This window comes from Procambarus clarkii, chromosome 26, assembly GCF_040958095.1.
Source record: "Procambarus clarkii isolate CNS0578487 chromosome 26, FALCON_Pclarkii_2.0, whole genome shotgun sequence".
Classification (NCBI taxonomy): Eukaryota; Metazoa; Arthropoda; class Malacostraca; order Decapoda; family Cambaridae; genus Procambarus; species Procambarus clarkii.
In genome coordinates, this window is record NC_091175.1 from 7,321,989 (window position 1) to 7,342,447 (window position 20,459).

General features: G+C 44.6%; 1 protein-coding gene across 2 annotated transcripts in view; it reads left to right on the plus strand.

The window, feature by feature from the left end:
* LOC123756730 (tachykinin-like peptides receptor 99D) overlaps window positions 1-19,420 on the plus strand; it is a 102,342-nt gene extending 82,922 nt beyond the window's left edge. The window contains exons 3-7 of one of the 2 annotated variants that reach the window (XM_045740010.2): window positions 4,342-4,492; window positions 4,697-4,780; window positions 6,907-7,019; window positions 16,446-16,591; window positions 18,529-19,420. In XM_045740010.2, the coding sequence (XP_045595966.1) occupies window positions 4,342-4,492; window positions 4,697-4,780; window positions 6,907-7,019; window positions 16,446-16,591; window positions 18,529-18,743 (709 nt within the window). In that variant the 3' untranslated portion in view covers window positions 18,744-19,420. Of the gene's footprint in view, window positions 1-4,341; window positions 4,493-4,696; window positions 4,781-6,906; window positions 7,020-15,703; window positions 15,791-16,445; window positions 16,592-18,528 lie in introns of those variants that run through there. The other variant, XM_045740012.2, reaches the window with a different exon arrangement.
* Window positions 19,421-20,459: the final 1,039 nt, after the last annotated feature.

Sequence of the window (20,459 nt, forward strand, 5' to 3'; positions counted from 1 at the left end):
CAAGACACTCTCGTACTGAAGTGACCCCTTTATCCTAGTCTTCCAGAGGACCTAAAACAGAAAACGGGGATTGTGTGTGTCAGGCGATGAGTCACAATAACGTGGCTAAAGTATGTTGACCAGACCACACACTAGAAGGTGAAGGGACGACGACGTTTCGGTCCGTCCTGGACCATTCTCAAGTCGAGGCTTATTCTCAAGTTGTGTGTGTCAATTTCACGAGCTGCTATTATTTTCTAGTACGGTGATTTTTGGCCTTAAGTAGAGTATAAGTCGAAATGCGACGTGCTGTTAGGAGGAGAGGCAGCCTCTGACCCACCACCACCACTCCTTCACTTTGCATTGGTCGGCACACCGATGGCCTCGTTTCGTGTAGGGTCGGCGTTCGATGCCCACTGGTCCGATTGATTGGGCACCGTTCCCTCACTCAAGCATCGTATCCCAGCTCCTAGTCTGCTCTCACTTCCCAGTCAGGAAATGAAGACAGTCATATCCCTATTATTAGTCTGTCTCATATCCTTTGCAAGCCTTTCCTTCTAATAATCTATCCTTGCATCACCAATACTTAAAGGATACGAAGCTTTTGGTTCTAAACAAAGGATTAAAATATGAATATAATACATATGTAAATCAATATGTATTCACCCACTTTCCCAGAGTGTCAGTATTACACATCCTGGTTTTGGGAATTGTTGACATTAAAATATATATTTTTCAATAACTCAGATTTACTGAACCGAAATGCGCTGGATTTAATATAATATAAAAGAGAGATTACATCACATCATCTCTACCCCCCAATGTTCACAATATATTTAAAAATATATTTATATACGTATGTGATAATGTTTTGTGAATAACTGGCTGCACAAGTTGTAATTAGTTCATGTCCGTTCCTGCCTCCATGGGGGCGAGGAAATGGGTTTTTTTTACATACAGAAATCACAATAGCCTGATGCATCAAATGAACAAATCCACAAGGGCAAGTAGCTCAGTCGATTAAGGCAGCGTCTGGGATCCTTTCGGACGTAGGTTCGAACCCTCGTCACGGCCCTTGTGGATTTGTTCATGGGGGGTTTTGCTTTCCTGTGAGGGACTCTGGGTTCCATAGAGCTCTGTATGCATGCAGGGCGGGTTTCACTCCTTATAGAGCGTCACTTCTTATAGAGCTTCTTATAGAGGGACTCGTTACAGAGTGTCTTATACCTGCGAGGTGCCGGTGGGCGGCCCCTTGCAGCACTGCTGCCATCTTGTCCTTGGCGTTCAACTGTCGCTTGCGTGCACAATCGCTCTCGCTCGAGCGCCCACATTGTTGTGTGGAAGGCCTGGTACTCTGGTCGTGTGCCGCCCTCTCTCTCACCATCATCATCAGAGTGTTGCTCTTCTCTCATTTGTTTGACCTTTGTTGTGTACCTTAGTGCTCTCTCTCTCTCTCTCTCTCTCTCTCTCTCTCTCTCTCTCTCTCTCTCTCTCTCTCTCTCTCTCTCTCTCTCTCTCTCTCTCTCTATCTCTGTCTTTCTGTCTCTCTCTCTGTCTCACTCTCTGTCGCTGTCTTTCTGTTTCTGTCTCTCTCTCTCTGTCTCACTCTCTCTCTCTCTCTCTCTCTCTCTCTCTCTCTCTCTCTCTCTCTCTCTCTCTCTCTCTCTCTCTCTCTCTCTCTCTCTCTCTCTCTCTCTCTCTGTCTGTCTGTCTCTCTCTCTCTCTCTCTCTCTCTCTCTCTCTCTCTCTCTCTCTCTCTCTCTCTCTCTCTCTCTCTCTCTCTCTCTCTCTCTCTCTCTCTCTCTCTCTCTCTCTCTCTCTCTCTCTCTCTCTCTCTCTCTCTCTCTCTCTCTCTCTCTCTCTCTCTCTCTCTCTCTCTCTCTCTCTCTCTCTCTCTCTCTCTCTCTCTCTCTCTCTCTCTGTCTCTCTCTCTCTCTCTCTCTCTCTCTCTCTCTCTCTCTCTCTCTCTCTCTCTCTCTCTCTCTCTCTCTCTCTCTCTCTCTCTCTCTCTCTCCTGATCAAGCATCAGTTAGAGAATTTAATTTGATGAAGTACAGAGCCAACGCCGAAGAGAGTGAAGAGGCTCACAAGACGACACGGGACACTTAAGAACGACAGTTATAGGCAGGGCAATGAGCTTAGGTCAACATGGCCCCCTTGATGTGTCGTGTTGGCCAGGTGTGAAGGGGCCAACACAGGTGTGTGTTTGCCCGCTACATCTTATCTTCTGACACACACACACACACACACACACCTGCAGTAGTGTAGTGTCGGGGGCCGGAGCCACGGAGCTGTGTCGTGTCCCCATGCATCAGTGTGAGGACACGGGCGTGTCACGAGGCAGTCATGAGTGCGTGTCGCTAGCTATCAGCTGTGAGTTACTCATCGCTTACTCATATACACGGTCATGCAACGCTCATTTGTGAGTCGTAGACGCCGCTCCGAGCTCCCCTTCTCCTCCCAGGTCACCCCAGGTCACCCCAGGTCACCCCAAGTCACCCCAAGTAAATAATCTTCAACCTCATTAAGGATAAAAATACTCATTCTCTCGAAAGATAAGATAACATGCTTAACAAATGAGGTAACTTAACCTCATATCTTAGATCCATTAGAATATCAAAACTGTTCCCAGCGGAAGGTCACCTTACTCTTCCTCACAATAAATGGAGGCACCGTGAGGTTCTTGCCTCATAACCCCTCATAATAATTATCTATGAGATAATCGCTATTTTTCTCATCTATTCAAATTTCTTCTCATGTCGTAAAAGATTCTCAAGTTAAGTGCATAAATGTTACACGTTAAATAATAATTATATAAGAAATATCTCATTCGCTGAAAAAAATGAGGAATTTCCCCTCACGAACCCAATTTCAATTCGCTTGAGAAATGAGTTCCCGAGGCCGGCCACAGCCTCATAATGCACTCATGAATAAATATGAGGGCACTTTTCTCTACAGGGCATTGTGAGCAGTCCATCTCACTTGCTATCTTGTAAGATATGGTCCCTGGTCACGCACTCTTAACGCACTCACTATGTATGTATATTCTTAGCGTACTCTTAACACACTTTCAACACTTGAACACTCCGAACACACTCTTAATACCTTTTTAGAGTCAACAAATTTTTACACAGTTAACGCTCTTACTCACTGTCAACACACTCTAATACTCTCAACACTCTCTCAACACACTCTCAACACTCTCAACACACTCTCAACACTCTCAACACACTCTAACACTCTCAACACACTCTCAACACTCTCAACACTCTCAACACACTCTCAACACTCTCAACACACTCTCAACACTCTCAACACACTCTCAACACACTCTCAACACACTCTCAACACACTCTAACACTCTCTCAACACACTCTCAACACACTCTCAACACACTCTCAACACACTCTAACACTCTCAACACACTCTCAACACACTCTCAACACACTCTAACACTCTCAACACACTCTCAACACACTCTCAACACACTCTCAACACACTCTAACACTCTCAACACACTCTCAACACACTCTCAACACACTCTCAACACTCTCAACACACTCTCAACACACTCTCAACACACTCTCAACACACTCTAACACTCTCAACACACTCTCAACACTCTCAACACACTCTCAACACTCTCAACACACTCTCAACACTCTCAACACACTCTCAACATACTCTAACACTCTCAACACTCTCAACACTCTCAACACACTCTCAACACTCTCAACACACTCTCAACACACTCTAACACTCTCAACACTCTCAACACTCTCAACACACTCTCAACACTCTCAACACACTCTCAACACTCTCAACACCTGCCCTGAACACTGGGATCTAACAGCATTTAACATCAATCACTAACAACCAATACATTATTCATTTTGTTTTTATTTTACAAACAGGTATACCAACAGGTGAGTAATCATATATATATATATATATATATATATATATATATATATATTATACAGTACACAACATATATATATATAGATATATATATATATATATATATATATATATATATATATATATATATATATATATATATATATATATGTTTGAGTCTATAATTAAGATTCTACATGTTAATAATAGATAAATGACATGATGTTAACATTATTATCATACGCTTGAGCTAAGAGTCTTCACTGTCACTGAGACATAATATATCAGTATCGGTGAAGAAGCTTATGACATCCGAGGTCATGCTGATGTCTCACTTGCACCCGGGATGTCATCTCTACACCATTGGTGTCCCATTGCAAAATTCTGTCTGGAATATTGACTGGAGTCCCTTGTAGCCTCTTTAACGCACACCCTTCACCCTCCTCCCTCCCTCCCTACCAGACATACAGTGGTGTTGATGGTGTTGACCTACATACTACCCTTGCTGTGTATGGGGTTCACGTACGCGAGGATCGGCTTGACGCTGTGGGGCAGCCGCAGCATTGGGGAGCAGACGCCGCGGCAGGTGGAGAGCATCAGGTCGAAAAGGAAGGTAAGATAACCAAGGGAAGTGGAAGGGAGGGAAGGAAAGGTAGGGAAAGGGAAGGGTTTGACATGGCAGCAGAGGGGTCTGTGTGGAGTCTGGGCACTATTGAGTATGTGTTGCATACGTCGTGTATTAACTGGATACACGTATACATTTCTAAGCCAAATATTGTATAAGGATAATGTATAATACAGCGTGTTGTTGTTGCAGGTGGTGAAGATGATGATTGTGGTCGTGACGATATTCGCCATCTGTTGGCTGCCCTATCATGTCTGCTTCATCCTCTTCAATCTGGTAAGTTGTCCTGTAGGGGGGTGAGGCAGGTGAGGGGTGAGACAGGTGAGGGGAGTGAGACAGGTAAGGGGAGTGAACACACAAGAAAAAACTCTAAAAATGAAAAAGGAAAATGCTTGAGATGAAAAGAATTCGGAACAGATTGGATGTTTGTAGTTTGCCTCAGGGAGGTCGTGGGTGGCGGAGTAGTGGTGGTGCGTGGCGGAGTAGTGGTGGTGGGTGGCGGAGTAGTGGTGGTGGGTGGCGGAGTAGAGGTGGTGGGTGGCAGAGTAGTGGTGGTGGGTGGCGGAGTAGTGGTGGTGGGTGGCGGAGTAGAGGTGGTGGGTGGCAGAGTAGTGGTGGTGGGTGGTGAGAAGCCAAGGTTAGTGGCCAGAACCTGTGTGTGACAGAGACGAGCTCACAGGACTCACACGGACGCCCACAGAGATGGAGGAGTTCAGAGCAAGGCGGAGGCGTTCAGAGCAAGGCGGAGACGTTCAGAGCGAGGCGGAAGCGTTCAGAACGAAGCGGAGGCATTCAGAACGAAGCGGAGGCGTTCAGAACGAAGCGGAGGCGTTCAGAAAGGGAGACTGAGGCGTTTATAAACACACAGAGCTAAAGAAACATATAACCAACAAGGTGGATAAAAGAGAAAAGCATAAATTACTAATCAAAGGTAACGAGAAAATAATTCAGAAGCGATTTACTTACTAAGCCGAATTTTTTTTAGTTTCCCCTTCAAATTTCCTTAAACTAAAGCTTAAAACGCGCCTAAAACCCATTACCCTTGAGGTAAAAGGACCTCCCTCTTACCCTTGAGATAAGAGGACCCCCCCTCTTACCCTTGAGGTAAGAGGCCCCCCCACCTCCTTCCCCCAGTCGTTAAATACCTCTGCGGCCGGGTCTTTAGTGCTATATAATTGTCCAAAGTTGCAGCGATGGTTAAAAAAAAGTTTTTTCGGACCTGACGCAACTTATCTAAGTTTACGTCTCTGGCCAACTATGTGTGGAGTGGTTGGTTGCTGGGGGGGGGGCGGGGCCCGGGACTTGAGTTGTGGACTTTTGGACTTGTGAGTCCAGATCTTCTTGCATTTAGGAATATGTTAAGGCGTGCTGGTGTGCATTTGTTGATAGGAGGCTCCCAGCGGTTACTGTAGAATTTGTCTTTGGAAATGTGAGGAGTAACTTTACGAAACGCATCACTAGGCGTCAGACCCAATAAAAAGTAAAAAATGAACTTTGGAGAGTTAATTTTTCAACTTCATACTTCAGTGAAGAAAAACATAAGGAATATCGAGTAGATTCGTGCCAGAATCATATATCTAAAATTTTCTGTTATATATATATATATATATATATATATATATATATATATATATATATATATATATATATATATATATATATATATATATATATATATATATATATATATATAACTGAAAGAAATGTCTCTTTTCTGCCTATATATTCAAGAGTTGTGTTTCGGTTATTTGATTTTTGATAACGTGTTCATTAAACACGAAAGTTCATTCTGCTTTCATTTTTCTTTCGGAATTCATGGCGAACATTTTAACTTACATTTAATAAGCCATTTGCCATAGTTAATCTTTCTTTCAAACTTCGAAATTTAAACTCTTAATTTTAAACTCTGTCTCAGTTATTTAATTAAGTTACAACATTTTTGGGGGGGTTGGATATTTAAATTAGTTTTTAATCCAACCCTTAATTTATTCTTTAAAGTTACTAATCTGAGAGTAATTTAGGATGTTGCCGACTGGTGGTCAGTTACTTTCTTGTGTGTTAGCGATCTTTCTAGGTTGGTAAAATGACTCCTGAGGCCGGATAGGACTGTTATCAGACGGTGATCATAACGATATCAAAGCCAATAAGTATTATGATATCAAAATAATATTCAACAGTTAAACAATATGCATATCAGTGCCAAGACACTGTGATAGACGATATTGGTATCGTGAAAGTGTGTCAAATACCTTTCATCGATATCACAGTATAAAAAAAATATACGTGACACATGTATGTCCGTAAATATGTCTTTCTTCAGTAACAGAATTTATCCTTGAGAGCATTTTTGGCACTATTTACGTCTCAAGGTGACTGATGGTGTCTCTCTCTCCCCCCTACAGATGCCAGAGATCGCCCACACTGACTACATCCAGGAGACCTACCTGGCCATCTACTGGCTCGCTATGTCCAATTCCATGTACAATCCCATGATTTACTGCTGGCTTAACAACAGGTAAGTCTCCCCCCTTCACCCGTCACCCCACCGTTTTCTATTCACCTACGACTCTTATATCATGTCTATCACTTGTGACTCTTGCTCTGTCCCCTAGCCTGTGGCTCTTATCCTGCTCCCTTTTCCCCCTGTGGCTCCTATCCTGCTCCCTATTCCCCTGTGGCTCCGCCCCGGCCGGACAAGGGACGGGGCGAGGGACGCTCCCGGCGACAACAGTTTCAAATAACCAATTAGCGCACACCAATACCACCCCCCCTTCACCCCCCCACCCATTACCACCGTCTTTTGTCTCCAGATTAAATATTCTCCGCCAAGCCAAGGAACACTGATTTAATTATGACGACGGTGGCACCGTGCGCCAGTATGGCAACTGTGATACGATACGCCATTATGGCAAGCGTGGCATCGTGCCATATTGTGGCACCATCCGTCGTGCCATTCATTAATATGACGGTTATATACACAAGACGACGCTATATGAGCAACGCCAGGCTATATAAACAACACCAGGCTATATAAACTACACCAGACTATATAAACAACACCAGACTATATAAACAACACCAGACTATATAAACAACACCAGACTATATAAACAACACCAGGCTATATAAACAGACTCACTAGCAAAAACTGCCACTGCTCTACCTGTTGTACAGGTTCAAATACCTCCAAGTTTTTCACAGATTAAGGAGCAAATCAAGAAGAAAATACTCCCAACTATCAAAAGTCGCCACAGAGCCAAAGTAGCGGAGGGAAGATCCACTGCGATATGGTACGAACAAGCCACTGGGAACTACTCTTTCAAGCCTGACAAAAAGATATCCAGAGACATTGCAGTAGCCATACACAGACTCAGACTTGGTTACAAGTGCTGCTGGGAGGTAATGAACCCAATAGTTAAAGAGTGTCATATCTGTGGAATAGAAGCAGAGGCGCCACTATTGCACTACTTACTGGAATGTGAAGCTACTGAAGCCCTGCGCATCAAACTCTACATTAATCCAACGACAGCAGCTGTCGTTGGATTAATGTTGATTAATTTTGCATCTAATTAATTAGATGCAAAAGCCACAGCGACTACAATAGCTAAAAAAGCAGTTGAAGAATGGGACTCACTAGTGAACATTGCGCATCTATATCCGCCACCAAGATAATGGTATTAAAACAAAAGACTAAAATCAATGCGAAAATTACGGGCTCACCATAGCCCGTGCTACATGGACTTTTTTTTTTAAGTTCCGGGTAGCCGATTGTAAAACAACAACAACAGCAATATATGAACTAAAGAAAGTCAGACACACTTGGTAAGGCGTGCATGCTGGACACCTTCGCTTGTCACACTACCCTGGTGTGGTGAGTATGTCATATACTCCGGCCTCAGTATGCTTGTTGTGTATGCTTCTGCACCCTCCTGCCTCGCGCCTCATACACACCTCATCCTCACACTGCTCCTCACTCCCCTCACACTGCTCCTCACAGTATGGCCCTCACCCCCCACATAACTCCTCACAGTATGGCCCTCATCCCTCACACCACTCCTCACAGTATGATCCTCACCCTCCACACAACTCACATTATGGTCCTCACCCCTCACACCACTCCTACTAGTATGATCCTCACCCCCCCCCCTCACACAATGTTCTCCATGTAATATAACCCATTGTACCTGTGTGCTTTGATAACAGGTAGAGAGGTGTTGATTGACTAAGCTTAGCACCTAAGTGAAGCATGATCCAAGTATTTAATTAAGCATTTAAAACGTTGGTTTTATTTCTGGTATACTGGTCAATATATCACTGTTATAATCTTATGTGCCTTGATTATTTCTCTATCTCCACTGCTTTTGCTGATTCTTCGTCTGCGCTAATCTTTACTTCCTTCTGTTTCTCTTCCTGTTTCTCTTTTGAGTCGTATCTGCCTTTTTTGGGGGGTTTTATTCATTCTATTTTTTATTTTATTTTCATGGGACTCTATTTTAGTTTGCATTATTGTCTTATTATCGTTCATTGTGTGTGTAAGGTCATGGTTTTTGGTTCTTATTGGTAAAAATATAATTTGTAGAGATGCACTTTTTTAAATCTTATTTAGATTTGTTTATTCTGTAGCTAGGTTCCCATAATGTAGAGCCTCGTAGGGTGGCTCTTGTAGAGTCACCTGTGTACACTCACCTCTGTAGACTCACTTCTGTAGACTCACTACTGTAGACTCACCTCTGTAGTCTCATCTCTGTAGACTCACTACTGTAGACTCACCTCTGTAGACTCACCACTGTAGACTCACCAGTGTAGACTCACCTCTGTAGACTCACCACTGTAAACTCACCACTGTAGACTAACCCCTGTAAACTAAACCATAGACCGATCCCCCTCTTTGTTGATGAATGTTGCTTTTGTTTCTAAATCACATTTTGCCTCCCAAGATGATTCTAACTCGCACGTAATATTTCACATTTCAGCTGTGACAGGAAATCGTGGTGGGGAATGCCCATGTTTTTTGCCGTGTCTTGCCAGGTGTTTCAGGTGACCAGGAGACTTTGCCGTGTCTTGCCAGGTGTTTCAGGTGACCAGGAGACCATCTTGGAGCACGGCACCTATGGTCAGACCCGAGTATGAGGCGCCACTCCTCTCTTGCCACGGCTGCTAGTTCCTCGACCATCTCTCGTGTCCTCTTAGTCCTCATTCTCCTCCTGAATTTAATTATTATCCTCGGAGTATGTGTGTGTGGGGTGTGTGGGTGTGTGTGTGTGGGTGTGTGTGTGTTGGTGTGTGTGTGTGTGTGTGTGTGTGTGTGGGTGTGTGTGTGTGGGTGTTGGTGTGTGTGTGTGTGTGTGTGTGTGTGTGGGGTGTGTGTGTGTGTGTGGGTGCGTTTGTGTGGGTGTGTGTGTTGGTGTGCGTGTGTGTGGGGTGTGTATGAAGGGACCTTCTCTTACCCAGAAAACCTACCGCAGGATAATTACCGCAGAACAGCTAGTTAACTTAGCGCTCTCTCTCTCTCTCTCTCTCTCTCTCTCTCTCTCTCTCTCTCTCTCTCTCTCTCTCTCTCTCTCTCTGTCTCTGTCTCTCTCTCTCTCTCTCTCTCTCTCTCTCTCTCTCTCTCTCTCTCTCTCTCTCTCTCTCTCTCTCTCTCTCTCTCTAACATACTGACTCCCACCCACACACACACACCGGGAAACATAAGAGAGGCTACCAGCAAGACTCTCACACCAAACACACGAGAATACTGATGAAGATTACACAATTAAATAACAATACAACCATCCGCCAGGTGATTAGTGGCAGTAACTACCCACGCCTGCTTGGCAACACTGGAAGAGAACACTAAGCGAGACTTCTGGTAACACTGCAAGGCAGGCCAAGGGACGGAGGCAGCCAGAGAGGCCTGTCAGCCTTCAGGAGAGAGCACACACGTGTTAAGATAAACTTTATAACACTAAAAAACACAATGACATAAAGTTTGAGGTGAAGGAGCCGACATGGAGGGCGGCACAGAGCAGTGAAGGTGTGCTGGGCGCTCTACGGAGACGATCCGGCCTCGCTAGAGGTGCTTGCAAGACAACAATTGCAACAAGTGTGCTTAACCATGTTGCCAAGACTTCAATGACAGACCCTCGTGTGGTTACGGTCCTTCAGGAGGTCTTTACAATATGTTTCGCCCCTCCGTGTTCCCGCCATTACGGGAGGTGAGAGGTTTGGTAAGGCCACCGCCAGTTTTTGGGTCTTGTTTAGTATTTCAATATGTCTGGGAACAAGTATCCGAACCCCTGGATTTCATTAAATTCAGCGCCATTTTAAAACCAGTCTGATTGTGACGGTGGTGAACCTGGACGGCCGACAGAGGGCGGGAGTCCATTCGGCCGACGGGAGTACATAAAGTCCCGGTGACAACACCGTTGGTAGTGATGGTCAGGACGAGTGATGTCCGGTCATAATCCCCGCCGTGCCTCGTCCTGTCAACGCTGCTCCGGGATGCTCGCTCCAAAGTTTTTCCGGTAAACGCTCTCGCTCTTATTTCCTCGCAGCGGGATAAAAAAAAATACAGGATTTTCTGAAAAGTGAGTATATATCTCGGACGGTCCACCGGCCCTTATTTACCGCACGGTCGAGTCCTCTGCCGCTGTTGCTCTCGGCACACACACTAAGACCGCTCTTCCTATTCCTTCCCTCCGTCCCACCCCAAGGCCTTATATCCTGACCGCTTCCCAGTGCTATATAGTCGTGGTGGCTTGGCGCTTTCCCCCCTCATAGTTCCCTTCCCTTCGTGTCCCCGTGGAGCCCTCAGGTAACTAGGGATTGCGCATCATACATAAACTAATTCTAATCATGCAAATGTATTTTTAAGTAATTTTTGTGTTTTACTTTTTTCATTTAACTTATCAAGAGCAAAGATAGAAACCATCTCATTTCACTTTACCCAAAAAGCCGCGTGTGTTTATCTAAAGTGTTCCGAGTGTGAAATATTCCGAGGGTAAAAAGGTTGAGAAACGCAACCCGTCCTTACCTCAAGGCCATTACATGTACCGGTCCACCCCACACATGCATTCATAAATTTTAACATGCTGTTCATTCAAAACGGGAATTTTCTCAAATATAAATTAATATTGTAATATATTAGCATATTATGCATATATAGGCATAGGTTAGGTTAGGTGTTTAGGTTCTGTTGGCGAGTATTTGTAGTACGTGGGTAAAGCATTTACAGCGTTGTGGTTCGAATAAAAGTCGTCAGTGAAGCACTTATTCCGGAAGTGTTCGGACGTCATCAGTTGTGAGTCGTGTGTAAACCGTTTTTCATTCATAAACAGCTGGTTTGGCGGGTGCATGGAATGGACTTTGCGTCTTTGTTTAGAGGACGGGCTGTTCGCTAACGACTTTTGTTCGAACCACAACGCTGTAAATGCTTCACCCACGTACTACAAATGCAAATAATTGCCAAAAGAACCTAAACACCTAACCTAACCTATGCCTATATATGCACAATATGCTAATATATAACAATATTAATTTACATTCGCGAAATTTTTTATTTTGAATGAAGATCATGTTAAAATTGATGAATGCGTCTTTGGGGTCGACCGCTGGATGGAATGAACCTAATCTGAGGACGGGTTGCAAATAAATACGGACGAATAGTATTGATGAAGTGTTCGTAAAGATGTCACACGAATCGAAGGTCCTCAGTCACCGTGCGTGTTAGGAGAGTGTGTGTTTGTTTTTGTATATAACAAAATACAGGTGTTTTTTGTGTTTATATATATATAATATTTTATATTTTATAAAAATATATATTTTTATATATATATTTTTGTGTTTTATATATATATATATATATATATATATATATATATATATATATATATATATATATATATATATATATATATATATACATCTTTCTAAAATGATTTTTTCCCCATATAAGTCTCAATTTCCTTCTTTTATTTATTTCTCGCATAATTCTGAGGCAAGTTAAAATTAGCTAAGGTTGATGTTAAAAACTAATATATAACTGTCAACACCTTAATAACATCACTGAATAAAAACATTAAATTGTATTCAATTGATCCTGAACATATTGACTAAAATAGATCAATATGCCGTCCAGAGCTACTCTCGTAAGACACACTTGGTTAGTACATTCACTGCTGGGTAAACTGTGACTTCTTAATTGGACTGAAACAGTCATCTAATGAGTATTGTGTTTACACATCTGATGAATGTTGTGTTTACATATCAGCATGTTGTCTTTTGCCACAAACTCTTATTTTTAAATGTTAATGCGGAGAAATTTGTTGATGTGTTCGTGTGCTGGTGTTGTGTTGGAGGAGCGTGTTTGTGTCGTAAAACGTTTGTGTAAAATATTGCGGGGTTCTAAACACAGGGAAGGTCTCGTGTTTGTCGTGCGTATTGACCATTAAGCGGCCAGATATTGACCTCTGTTAGGAGGTAGCCGGTGTGTGTGTGTGTGTGTGTGTGTGTGTGTGTGTGTGTGTGTGTGTGTGTGTGTGTGTGTGTGTGTGTGTGTGTGTGTGTGTGTGTGTGTGGGCCTGGGGAATAGGATAGGGACATTTGCTGTGGTGGCTGCGCATGCGTGGACCTATTCATAGCTGTCTTCTAACATAGCTTAGTACACCTTCCCTCCCCCTATCCTCCCCTACCCTGTGGCTGTTCCCTCTGCTATCCTCCCCTACCCTGTGGCTGTTCCCTCCCCCTATCCCTCCCTACCCTGTGGCTGTTCCCTCTGCTATCCTTCCCTACCCTGTGGCTGTTCCTTCCGCTATCCTCCCTACCCTGTGGCTGTTCCCTCCGCTGTTAGGGCTAGACATGTGTATCCTGACGTGTCAGGGATAGCGGGATTCGAGGCAGTGTGAGGATCAGCAGTAGTGGGGGTGAATCCTACGCCTCAGTGCCAGACGAAGAATATCTCACTGAGTGAACGCTGCATGTCTCAGACGCACATGAATCTCATCTGGTTTAAGGAACAATTAACTATAAATACCTAACCTGTACCCGGCTGGAGGATTGTGCACGCCATTGTACCCTCGCTAAGGTGTGGGGTAATTAACTTAACGTACAAATGTTAATTAGGGCACTAATAAAACTAATTAATTTGCTAAGAACATTGTAATTCTGTATAAGAATGAAGATTCATGAATGAATTATTCATGAATATACTTAATGATATGTAGAGTTGGGGAAAGTATGTATTCATCACATGTATAGAAGGCCTGGTCGAGGACCGGGCCGCGGGGACGCTAAGCCCCGAAACCATCACAAGATAATCACCAAAGTATTATTACAAAGTCTAAGTCTTATTCCACTCCACCCAAGGCGCCACACTAGTTCCTTCAACCCCAATGACGTTTCAATAGTCTTGAATCTCTAAAGGTACTACGGGCTCACCATAGCCCGTGCTACTTTGAACTTTGTTCCAGGTAGCGAATCTTTAACAACAAGTCTTGAATGTTTTTCTAATGTTTAGTTGTTCGTTTTGTTCAAGATTTTGCTACCTGGAACAAAAAGTTCCAAGTAGCACGGGCTATGGTGAGCCCGTAGTGGAATGTTTAGTTAAATATCCCTTATTAACTAGCTCACAGGAGTCTAGTATTTGTTTCTAATTATAACGAATTGCATAATTTTCAAGCAATTACGCAGTAGTTAGTAGTACTTATAGTAACGATGAGGACCATAGTACATATACCGACTTACAACGCAATTAGAAAGTAGAAATCGGTACTATTGAGTTGGACAAACCGGAAAACCATTTTCTATATTGCGAAGACAAACTAACCTAACCTAACCTTCCTAGGCCTAATACATAATATCTGAGGCCTAATATAGTACATATATGTGCTATACTAGGCCTAGGAATATTGAAGTTTGTTAATATTAGTGGAATTTTTGTCTAGACTCTATGCCGTGAATAGTACAAATTTGTACTATCTAATTGCTGAGAACGTCAATCTTTGTACTATAGTGCACATAGTTACGAAAAAGTACTATCTAAACAGGAGGATGGATTGGATATTTACAGATATTTCCAAGACTTACTATCATCAAGGGTACGTTACGCATGCGCACAGGCGCCGCCCGCCATGTGGGGCCCCGGTTGGCGCCATTTTCAAATATGTCGTCTCGGACACTGTATACATACATGTGTTGTATGCTGTATAGGGTATGAATGTATACACTTGTAGTTACCCCCCTTTTTTTACACCCCGTGACCCCCTCCCCTTGTGTATGTTCCCTCCACTATTGATGGTGTGATGTGCAAATCACTTTATGATTTGTTAATATGTTAATGATTATTCTTGAACTTTTGTAGTTGATGAGTTGGATTATTTTGAAGGCAGTTTGTTGTCTCTTATGTTTTATTTTGTGACATTTGTTGCTCTTTGACCCTCCAGACTCTTGATAGTGTTGTTCTTGATAGTTTCTCTTAAGAGTCTCTCTTAATAGTCTCTCTGGATAGTCAGTCTTTTTAGTCCTGTTCATTGCCTTTCTCTTGATCTTCTCTCCTGATAGTCTGTCTAGATTGTGTTCCTCTTTATTTTCACAGACTTTTTTTGTAAATTTATTTCAATTTTATTTATATAAATTTACTTTATTTTTATTTTATTTATTTCTTTTCATCTTCCACAGCTCCTCCATTCACTATGTAAACCTCTATAGCCTTGTGTACACTCTCCACTCAAGGTTGTAAACCTCTATAGCCTTGTGTACACTCTCCACTCAAGGTTGTAAACCTCTATAGCCTTGTGTACACTCTCCACTCAAGGTTGTAAACCTCTATAGCCTTGTGTACACTCTCCACTCAAGGTTGTAAACCTCTATAGCCTTGTGTACACTCTTCACTCAAGGTTGTAAACCTCTATAGCCTTGTGTACACTCTCCACTCAAGGTTGTAAACCTCTATAGCCTTGTGTACACTCTCCACTCAAGGTTGTAAACCTCTATAGCCTTGTGTACACTCTTCACTCAAGGTTGTAAACCTCTATAGCCTTGTGTACACTCTTCACTCAAGGTTGTAAACCTCTATAGCCTTGTGTACACTCTCCACTCAAGGTTACATTGCTCTATTTTCCCCTCTATGTCTCATTTCCTCTATTTTACTCCTTCCTCTTTCCACCTCTTTCCATTCTTGAATTACTCTTGCTATTAATCTGCATTTTTTTTCCTCAACAGATTTCGTAATGGTTTCAAGAGAGTGTTCTCTTTATGCGTCCCTGGCTTAGAGTACGAGTGATCTTATCGCTTGGTTCTCTCCCTTCTGTATGTATCGTGTGTCCTTCTGTATGTATCATGTGTCCTTCACTTCTCTTGTATATACCTTCTTATTTATCACAGTTACTGCCTCTCCTCCTAGTAGTCTTATATATATATATATATATATATATATATATATATATATATGTATATATTTTCACGTGTATGTTACTTGAGGTGCTCTCAAGAGTGTATAGGGTGTATAGGTAATACAGTATGCTGTTGTGTATGATTAAAAACACCCCCCCTCACTCCATCTTTTAATGCTTGTATATTAATTGCTGTTATCATGCAAAAATACACAGCTCACTGTTTTGTTGTGTTTTTTTCAGTTATCCCCCTAAAGCCTCCCAATGTCGTGCTTTCTAAGCCATTTGATGTAATGATAATATTTACTGCACAGTTTCCCGTTTTTTGTGGTCAATCTTGAGTCTTCACTCCCTCCCAAGATAGACTCCTTCCCATACCCTCACCCTCGTGATATTCGTATCTTACCACACCTTGTCTATTGGTCAGGGCGGCTGTATAGTCCTTTGGTTACATCCCTTAGCCCTTGGCCCAGCTCAAATAGCCCCCCTTGACCAACCTACTTACCCCCCCCCCCCACGTATGTACTCTGGCTGTCATGTCTACCTCCTTGTCTTCTCTTACGCCCCGTCAGGTTCCGCAACGGGTTTAAGAAGGTGTTCTCCGGGTGGTGTCCCTGCGTCCACTACGAGAGGGACCCGACAGAGGTGACCCGCGTCCACACTACCAGGTTCTCCTGCTCTGGGTCGCCTGAAACCCTCCACCGGATAGCCTGCGATGGTCAGAAACTTGTTGTTGTTGAAATTGAAATTGAAATAAGTTTATTGAGGTAAAATACACACAAAGGGATGAGGTAGCTCAAGCTATTCTCACCCCGTTCAGTACATCGTGTTAATACATACATAGACACACATCACAAACAATAAACATATTACCAAACATTCTGAGAGATAAACATATACATTTCCTTGTTGTTGTCGTATAACTTACTATATACTTCCCAGTTTTGTTGATTTGTAGTGATATTCCTTCAGGCATGTGACTGTGACAGGTCTATAGTGTCTGATCTTCCTTGACACTATTCCCTTCCCTCTTAAGGTCTATATGACAGTCGTAAATTTTTAAAGCAATCTGTCACAACCTCTCAAGTTGCTGCATTGTGTTGTGGGGTGTTGCCACAACCCACAACGCCTGCACCACAACCCCTGCACCACAACACCTGCACCACAACCCCTGCACCACAACCCCTGCACCACAACACCTGCACCACAACACCTGCACCACAACCCCTGCACCACAACCCCTGCACCACAACCCCTGCACCACAACCCCTGCACCACAACCCCTGCACCACAACCCCTGCACCACAACACCTGCACCACAACCCCTGCACCACAACACCTGCACCACAACCCCTGCACCACAACCCCTGCACCACAACACCTGCACCACAACCCCTGCACCACAACACCTGCACCACAACCCCTGCACCACAACACCTGCACCACAACCCCTGCACCACAACCACCACCTCTGGCCCCCGGTGAGTTACCTGCTCTAATTCTGGACTATTATCTTAAGCAACACACGCGCCAGTTACGGCCCTGGTGAGCTGTGTTGCCCCCCCCCCACTCCCCCCTCGGGCCCTTAAGACTACGAACCCAGAGCGCTGTCCACTCAGCCGCGAGGTAGTTTTGTGCGTGCTTGCCTGCGCGCGCGTACATATACACCGACAAAAGATCATTACAATAACACTATGTATGATAAAATATTGAGGCTGTGCAATGGGATCGAATACCTGTGTCTGGACTCCCCCAGACACACGCACTAAGGAACTGCACCACGATGGGCTGCACATCATGGTGCAGTCGGTATAGTGTAGGTGTGCATGAGGAGGAGGGAGGGGGAGGGGAAGGAGGTGAGTCCCATTTATGTGAGATATATCTCATATCAATGCTTCAATATTTTCTCATGTGTACATCCTCTCTCTCTGTCTCTCAGGATACATGTATGTATAGCACGCATCCTGTCTGATGAAGGATACATAGAAGCACTCGGTTTAAAAGACTTGCGAATATCACAGTGGAAAGGTTAAATAAATATCTTTTCCAATTTCCTCTCTAAGTGGCCCCAATTTTTCTCCCTTCCTGCTGGAGGTGACAGGAAATTACTCTTTCATATCTAGGAGATACTTATTTATAAAGAAAACAAAAAACATTTATGTTGACCTTTAACTCTGTTTTCTCTATAGTATCAATTTTGTATTAACTCATAATAAGATACAAATGCTACTTAAATATATATGTATCTATAAGAGTCACATATAAAAGTCACTATTGTTTGTCTGTGTGTTCAGGGATGCTGGCCCAGATGCTTGTGGCTAGTTTCACACAACTTTTAAGGATGAGAAATTGGTGGTATGGGAGGGTCATAGGTTGAGTGGGGTCGGCCACATTGACCATTTTAAATTATATCATGACAGAGAGAGAGAGAGAGAGAGGGGCAAAGGGAGAAGAGTAGGACAGGAGAGGGGATGAAATGTGGAGAGAGGGAATTTGAAAGAGAGGGAGTAGGGTGTGAACACACACACACAAACACACACACACACACACACACACACACACACACACACACACACACACACACACACACACACACACACACACACACACACACACACACTACTAATACTACACATATCCTCCCGCCACACACAGGTTCATCACACATCTCCATGAAGACATACGTGACGGACACAGGTGGTGGAGGTGGTGGCAGCAACGGTGCCAGACAGCAGCAGCCGCCGGTCAGGGTGTCCAACGGTGCCAACGCCAGGAAGGCCACCAACGGTGCCAACGCCAGGAACTACGGTGGTACCTTCAACGCACCAAAGGTCTCCAAGTACGCCGCTGTCTCCTACCAGTACGTCTAAGGCCTCCAGCGGACCTCCTCAACTAGTCCTCAAGAAAATATTGACCGTGCTGAGACTTGGGTCAATACTTGATATATAAAATGTTATCAAAGAGACTGGATGATAATGGGAGATATTTTGTATATGTCGGGGCAAGAACGGAATGGGGCCGAGTTATAACTCTGGATGCCGGTTAAGTCAAAATTTTTATATCAATGGTTTCTAATTTTGTAAATTAACATTGTATTGGGTCCCTGTTTAGAGAGGACTTCGGGTATAAGAACCAACTGACCAACAGCTGGTTACTGTATTCATGTTCTGCAGTGTTCTATACATGGTCCACACCAGGGGGCAGGAGGGTACACTGATGTGGTCCACACCAGGGGGTAGGATGGTACACTGATATGGTCCACACTAGGGGGTCAGGAGTACACTGATATGGTTCACACTAGGGGGTCAGGGGTACACTGATATGGTCCACACTAGGGGGTAGGATGGTACACTGATATGGTCCACACCAGGGGGCAGGAGGATACACTGATATGGTCCACACCAGGGGGGTAGGATGGTACACTGATATGGTCCACACTAGGGGGTCAGGAGGATACACTGATATGGTCCACACCAGGGGGCAGGGGGGTACACTGATATGGTCCACACTAGGGGGTCAGGGGTACACTGATATGGTCCACACTAGGGGGTCAGGGGTACACTGATATGGTCCACACCAGGGGACAGGGGGGTACACTGATATGGTCCACACTAGGGGGTCAGGGGTACACTGATATGGTCCACACTAGGGGGGCAGGAGGATACACTGATATGGTCCACACCAGGGGGCAGGATGGTACACTGATATGGTCCACACTAGGGGGTCAGGGGTACACTGATATGGTCCACACTAGGGGGTCAGGGGTACACTGATATGGTCCACACTAGGGGGTCAGGGGTACACTGATATGGTCCACACCAGGGGACAGGGGGGTACACTCATATGGTCCACGCCAGGGGGCAGGAGGGTACACTGATATGGTCCACACCAGGGGGCAGGAGGATACACTGATATGGTCCACACCAGGGGGCAGGATGGTACACTGACATGGTCCACACCAGGGGGGTAGGATGGTACACTGATATGGTCCACACCAGGGGGCAGGGGGGTACACTGATATGGTCCACACCAGGGGGCAGGGGGGTACACTGACATGGTCCACACCAGGGGGCAGGAGGGTACACTGACATGGTCCACACCAGGGGGCAGGAGGGTACACTGACATGGTCCACACCAGGGGGCAGGAGGGTACACTGACATGGTCCACACCAGGGGGCAGGAGGGTACACTGACATGGTCCACACCAGGGGGGCAGGAGGGTACACTGACATGGTCCACACTAGGGGGCAGGAGAGTACACTGACATGGTCCACACCAGGGGGCAGGATGGTACACTGACATGGTCCACACCAGGGGGCAGGGGGGTACACTGACAAGGTCCACACTAGGGGGTCAGGGGTACACTGATATGGTCCACACTAGGGGGTCAGGGGTACACTGATATGGTCCACACCAGGGGACTGGGGGGTACACTGATATGGTCCACACCAGGGGGCAGGAGGGTACACTGATATGGTCCACACCAGGGGGCAGGAGGATACACTGATATGGTCCACACCAGGGGGCAGGATGGTACACTGACATGGTCCACACCAGGGGGGCAGGATGGTACACTGATATGGTCC